This window comes from Triticum dicoccoides, chromosome 2B (genome assembly GCF_002162155.2).
Source record: "Triticum dicoccoides isolate Atlit2015 ecotype Zavitan chromosome 2B, WEW_v2.0, whole genome shotgun sequence".
Taxonomy (NCBI): domain Eukaryota; kingdom Viridiplantae; phylum Streptophyta; class Magnoliopsida; order Poales; family Poaceae; genus Triticum; species Triticum dicoccoides.
Window position 1 is genome coordinate 787,868,766 of NC_041383.1, and position 6,841 is coordinate 787,875,606.

The 6,841-nt window shown below is 48.7% G+C and overlaps 1 protein-coding gene across 1 annotated transcript in view; it reads left to right on the forward strand.

Moving 5' to 3' along the window:
- LOC119361439 (peroxisome biogenesis protein 22-like) overlaps window positions 1-3,126 on the forward strand; it is a 3,366-nt gene extending 240 nt beyond the window's left edge. Inside the window, exons 2-8 of the mRNA XM_037626644.1 lie at window positions 26-208; window positions 302-349; window positions 1,561-1,617; window positions 1,734-1,835; window positions 1,977-2,042; window positions 2,447-2,548; window positions 2,644-3,126. Of these exons, the coding sequence (XP_037482541.1) occupies window positions 26-208; window positions 302-349; window positions 1,561-1,617; window positions 1,734-1,835; window positions 1,977-2,042; window positions 2,447-2,548; window positions 2,644-2,742 (657 nt within the window). The 3' untranslated portion in view covers window positions 2,743-3,126. The remainder of the gene's footprint in view (window positions 1-25; window positions 209-301; window positions 350-1,560; window positions 1,618-1,733; window positions 1,836-1,976; window positions 2,043-2,446; window positions 2,549-2,643) is intronic.
- The last annotated feature ends 3,715 nt before the right edge of the window (window positions 3,127-6,841 follow it).

The window sequence follows — 6,841 nt, forward strand, 5'->3', positions numbered from 1 at the left end:
TAACCCTAGCTGGCCCACTTGGCAGAGCGCGGGGTCCTTCGGCGCCGTCGCGGGCTTCGCCATCGCCGTCGTCTTCGCGTGGAAGTTCCTGCGCTCCTCCTCGACGCCCCGGCCCCGCCGCCCCGCCGCCCCCAAGCGGCCCTCGCCCGCCGGCTCCGCCGCGCCTGCCCCCGACGGCCCGGCCGAGCCCGCCGGCGACTCCGGGACGGTGGGTCATCTGCTCCGTGCTCGTGTTGCCGTTGTTTGGTGTGCGTGTGGGTTTCGGTTGCTGACAGACAGGGGTTTGCCTGTGACTTGGCAGCTGACGACGCGGCAGATCGTGGCGAGGCGGCTCGGCGGGTGCCGAAGGGTATGCTCTCTTCCTCTGATTCAGTACTCTTAAGTGCTGGGTTGTATAGGATAGTGTATTTACATAAGTAACACTAATATTTTCTCGCCAATGATGTTGGTGGTTGGAGTTCACCTTAAATAGTGTACTAAGTGAAATGTCTAGGATCTATGGGAAGATGCGTCAGATGCATTAACCTTACCTAGTGACCACTTGCTGTAATCATGGAATAGAACCTCTATTGACATATTATGATGGTTACATTTCTGTGCATAGCGTACACTGCCGAGCTCATGGTTGACACATTAATATTATGTATTTACATGCATCCCACATGGAAATTTCTCTTGTTTTGGTACCTAATTGAGAGGACAATGAAATCTGGCATTTCAACCATGTCAATAGTTAAATGATTTAAATAGCTAACCATACGAGACCACAGAATAAAATGCGGAGAAGACCATAGAGTGTGATTAGTTCCTAGGACACGGTGTAGAGGGACAGTCCCATAAGATGCAAAAATCTCATGTTTGGTTGACCAGGTGGATAAATTAACCTTGCCGACCAGATGCAAGATTTCATTTGGGAGTTTCCAGGTCAGCAGGTCAGGCTTGGTGGAGGCGCCCATTTAGATGTAACTCAGGCATCTCTTTGTAGATTAGATAGTTATTCAATTATAATTAGTTTGGCATGAGCGTATATTGAGGTTTGATAAGGGCTACTAAGAGAAAGTGAAGGCTGTGAAGGCATAATAAGACATACCGTACTGAAGTTTGGCGTAATATTCTTTCTCAACTCCAGGGGTTATCCAACTCATATCAAGGCAACCAGACAGCCAACCTCTCCCCAGGACCAGGTTGAGCACAAAACTTTTAGAGGGAAATGTAGAGTGTAAACTAGGCAACCCCTCTTGCATCCTAAGAGCCCATCCCTTGCTCAACCGCTAAGTTCTTGTTGCGGCCCTGATGCCGGCTGGCCCCCAGCAACCATTCACACCCATAGCCATAATGATATTTGCTGATACACTTTAAGAATCTTCCTGATACTGGTGATGCTTGAAATGAATAAAATACATATGTGGTTTCTTAATAGTTTCACAGAAATTCATAAATATTGTTCATGCAGGTCACTTGCCAACTAATCGGTATCGTACTGGTGATCCTTGAAATGAATAAAATACATATATGGTTTCTTAATAGTTTCACAGAAATTCATAAATATTGTTCATGCAGGTCACTTGCCAACTAATCGGTATCGTATTTGAGGAGAAAACTCCCGAGGAGCTTCAGGTGCAATTTGCATGTTCTTAAGAATTTTTTTTTTAGGGACGTTCTTAAGATATTTATGTATCCCTCCCATATTTTTTGCTAACTATCTGCTATCTGTCTTTATGCCCTTGATGCAGAATCATGCCACCGTTAAGCCCTCAGTGGTGGAACTACTACTGGAAATATCCAAATACTGTGATTTTTATTTGATGGAAACTGTACTTGATGATAAGAGTGAGGTACAAATTTCATGGTGCATCCTTGCATTTCTTTGAAGTTTACCATAGACAATTTTTTGTATTCACACGTTAAGTTAATACTCCTTCGAACATGAATTTGAGTACTTCTTAAGTATGACTTTGAGTGATCCATAACTGCAGGAGAATGCTCTTATGGCCCTGGAGAAAGCCGGGCTTTTCAATACTGGTGGCTTGATGAAAGAAAAGGTGACGAGTTTGCATCAGACAACGCTATTAATTAAACTAATTTATTTGTTTCCGGTTTCTCATGTTCCTCTGCTACATCATTTCAGTGTTGCGGTGAATCATGTTAATATTTATGGATGACTCGCTTTAAAGTTTTCCTCCAAAAATCATTGTTTGATAGAATAACGGTTGTCGATAGAATAAACAAAATGCATGGCATATGGGTATATATGGTAGAACATATAACTTGATAAGGTTGCCTGTAGTTCATACATCATAGAAACTTGTTTCTTTAGTTGAACCCCGTGTCAGTTCTGCAAAATTGGTTGAATATACTGTTCAATGTTTGGTTAACATGGGAACATTTTTCCCTAGTGTATATTTGGACACTGCGTTGCTTGAGCGAAACATGTGTATGTTTGCAGGTACTCTTTTGCAGCAGTGAAGTAGGCCGAACTTCGTTTGTTCGACAGTTGGAGTCAGATTTCCACATCGACGCAAGCCTCGAGATAATTTCCCAACTATCTGTATGTTGCATCTTCATTTCCTCTTGGGACAGGCGTCCCTCGTCCTCCCTGTTATTCATGTCTGACATGGTCCATTTCCTTTCTTTTGCTACCAGCGGTTCATCCGGTGCCAGCTATTCGTTTCCTCCATGGAAGGAGGGCAGCTCGCAGCCAATGTATTTAACTCTCCGAGCCTGGAGCAGTTCTTCTCTTGAGAACGGTAGGGAAAACATAAGGGGTTCACACCCTAATAGCACATCCTTTCAAGCCCCGAGGTGTCAGGCAATTCCGTGATGCCAGCTTCGCAGAAGAACCTCAGAATATAAAGTGAGGCAGGCAACCCACTGCTGATCATGTCACCGCAGCTGTCGCTGGTTCATTCAGTTGGCCTTGTAGTTGTGCTTGTAGTTAATAACAATGGTAAGTTAGACTGATGAGGTTGATCATGGCAGTGCACTGAAGATGTAAATTGCATGCATGACACAAAGCAAGCATCATCCTCTATATAAAGAGAACTTTCGTCATTGGAGCTTGGGCAGTCGTATCGACTTGTGTGTGTAACTGTAGATGATGGTATTATGATCTGCATTCATACTTCACTGAAGTGTACTTGATGTGAACTTACTAAACTTACCGTGCTGCCCAGCTCGCCCCAGGGGTTTGAGAGTCGTAACGCTGATCAGCCAGATCTTTGCATGAACTGAAAGATTGTGTGGAAAGATTTAGAGAAAGGCGTGTTTGACTGAAGGTAATCTTTTTCATGTTTTCTGCTGCCAAATCGCAGCAAAAAGAAGTCTGACGCATGTTTAGTGAAGTGTACAGATGGGACATTTTTGCTAAGACAGGTGTTTGACTCTTAACTTACAGCAACTAAACATCTAACCTTTTTTTTTTGCGATGGGAGGGGTGGCATTTGCGAATGTCTTATGTTGGTTTTAGTTGACCGAGAGGTGAAAGTAACAACATCCACCTCGTCTGAACTTCAGCCAGATAAGATTTCCGAACATCTAAGAGCAACTTCAACGGGGCGACCCATTTCGTCCGCTGGCGTCCGTTTGGGTCGGTGTGGACACAAAAGTCGGCCCAACGCGCCTACTCATACGGACGGGCGTCCGCTTTTTGTCTGCGGGCGACCCATTCCCGGCCCATTTTTGAGCTGCATTTGCGTCGGCGTGGACACAAGACGGACGCGCGCGCTCGCCTTATCCTCCCCCCAGGCCCGCTGGTCGGTGGCACATTCGCCTCCCCCCATCCAACATCAACCACGGCCGCCTCCTTCGTCGTCGTCGCCGCCGCCCATTTTTCCGGTGACTCTGCCAGCTGCCGGCGCCCGCAACATCCTCTGAGCAACGCCGCCACCTCCGGTGAACTTTACTGACAACGGTCACAACTACGACAAAGGATACTACCTGGGTGACAGTATCTATCCTCAGTGGACCACTATTGCCAAAACAATCCCGAACCCTGTTGGAGAGAAGAGGAAAAGGTTTGCCCAAGAGCAAGAGAGTGCAGGGAAGGATGCCGAGCGTGCCTTTGGTGTTTTGCAATCTCGACGGGGCATCGTTCGGTATCCTACTAATACCTGGAGCACGCAGAAACTATGGGAGGTGATGACTGCTTGTGTGATCATGCACAATATGGTCGTAGAAGATGAGCGTACGGAACGTCTGTACGATCAAGGGTTTCAGTTTTCAGGGTGATAATGTTCTGCCTGAGCATGGAGGAGCGGCAACGTTTGAACAGTTCACCCAATTCCATCATGACATGCGTGATTGAGAAACTCACGTGCAACTGCAAAATGATTTGATTGAGTATATGTGGGCTAATGTTGGCAACCAATAGATGTATATTCTTTATTCGGCTTGCAAAACTATGTGACACATTTTTACTTGTATTCAACTTGTAAGACTATGCTATTTTATTCAGTTAAAACTATGTTATTTGACCATATGTTTGAATGAAAAGCAATGCAAAAATTTAGATACATTAAAACTGTGCACCTTAGGAGCTCTCTCAGGCCATCAGCACTCACAACCATTAGATCTTCACTTTTAGATTTTTCGGCCGTCCCATAAAAATCACACGCGACACTTCCCGCGACTGAACCGGGCAGCTGCTCTCGCGGCAAAATTGGCGCCGCCTGGTTGATTGGGCCATCGTGGGCCGGAAACGAAGAGCCGAGGACCCCTCGACAAAAACGCAACCAAGCAAGGAAAACTGCCCCCTCCCCTTCCCCACCCCGCATCTCTCTCCCAGTCTGTCCCATCGCGCGCCGCCGAAACGGGAAGGGAGAAGGAGAGTATGCAATCCGGCGACGCATCTGGTTATCATGTCGCCGCCCCTTACTTAAGCTCTCGCGGAGACGACGGGGTGTGGCGCATGCGACCTGGGCGCTCTCCTCCTTGACGAGACCTCCTCCCCTATCTATCCTTCTCTCTACCCACCAATGAACATGTGGTGCGCCGCCGCCATTGTAGCGCTTAAGCCGGAGAGATCCGCGTTCCCCTGCGCGGCCCCGTGCCGCCACAGACGACCACCACCTTTGGGTCTTCATGCCACACACAAGCTGGCTGTCCCCCTCGAAACCCCCCTTGGACGGTTAGATCCTATCCGCTCCACCACCACATCACTGTTGGATAAGAGGCTTAAGAGCATTACTAGTAGAACCCTCAAACCCTCAAATCCTTAAAGCAGTTTTAAGGGTTGAGAAGTGTCATGACACTTTTAAGGGTTGAAAAACAGGGGCAAATACTAGAACCCTCAAACCCAACCCTTAAACTGCTTTAAGGATTAGATCTGAGGGTTCTAGTCTTTTCCTCGACCCCAACCTTTAAATCTATCATTTGACATCTCACAATTTATGACAACAAGAACACAATCAACTTCCAAACAAACTACCAAATGACAATCATTGATGCATGGTTTAATAGTTTACATCACAAAATCATCATCTTCCTCCTCTCATCGGCACCATCACCAAAAAGTTGCACCTCGGCGCCATCTCCTAGACCACAAGCGGGCTCCATCAAGCATCTCCATCGGCACCGGTGGAGTCGTACACACCGCCATCACCACTACTACTCATCGGAGTGTCACCTCGAAAAGTAGAGGACGCAACACGGAACATCCTCTTCCTCTCCGTGATGTCCTCCTTGTAGTCCTTCCACCATTGCAATTCGTCTCCAATGTCTTCGTTGTCAATTCCTCTCTTGCCTTCATCATGTGGTCCATCTTCTCCCTTAGGCTTGATGCCTCTTCTTCCATCTTCACCCTTAGCTTGCCCTTCTTGTTTCCCTCGGGCTTTCCCAAGTTCCTCTCCTCCTCATCTTCACTATCGTCCATCCTTAGCATTGCCGACTTTTTGGGTGCGGTCTCTTGATCCCTCAACTTACACTTGTCAAAGGTTTGAAGAATTGACCAAACATGCTTAAATGGGAATGGCTTGCCCTTGGAAGAGGCCATCCCTTGTACCTCATGCCGGCAATTGTCTCCTATCAACCACACATAAATCACATAAGAACCCACCAATAGCATAGTGCACACACATAATCAAAATAGTGAAGAAATATGTACTCACATAGTCACTCTCCACGGTTCCACTAGGTGGTGCATCCCTCACTTGGTCCATGGCCGCACTCCAACGAGCACAAGCGGGCTTGATCAACTCCCACCGGCCTTGAAGCGACCGAAAAGTGCGATGGATGAACCCACTATTCTTCGGCTTGATCCTACAATAGACGTCCTCGATCCTTTGCCAATACAGTTTACCGGTTTGATCGGTGCCGGTGGTTGCATCCATTCCCACAGCTGCCCAAGCACGAACCAAGAGGACATCTTCCGCCTCGGTGTAGTTTGTCGACTGCGCGTGTGGGCGGGAAGCGGCGGTGAATGCCTCCTCCCCTGTCTCGGCCACCTCCTCCTCGTCATCCCCTTCATCGTCCTCATCTTCCTCCTTTTCCTCCAAGTCGTCACCAACCCTAAAGGGGTCTAGAGGCGGAGCTCCGAGGTCCACCTCCGCGTTTTGGAGGAGGTCCATGAACGAGGATGGAGTTGCCATTTCCTCAAACACCTCGTGCGCGGCGGGAGGAGGTTCGGCGACGGCGGCGGGCGGGGCCGCGGCCGCGGCCGCGGGCTTCTTTCGCGGCTTCTTCACGGCCGGGGACGAGCCGGCGACCTTGGAGGAAGCCCCTCGAGGCCCACGGCCGGCCGCCTTCGGCCGGCTCTTCTTGGGAGCGGGCGCGGCAGCGGCGGCGGGGGCGGGCGCCGGGGCAGGGACGGGGGCCGGGGCGGGAGTCGGGAAGGCGATAGGAGGCG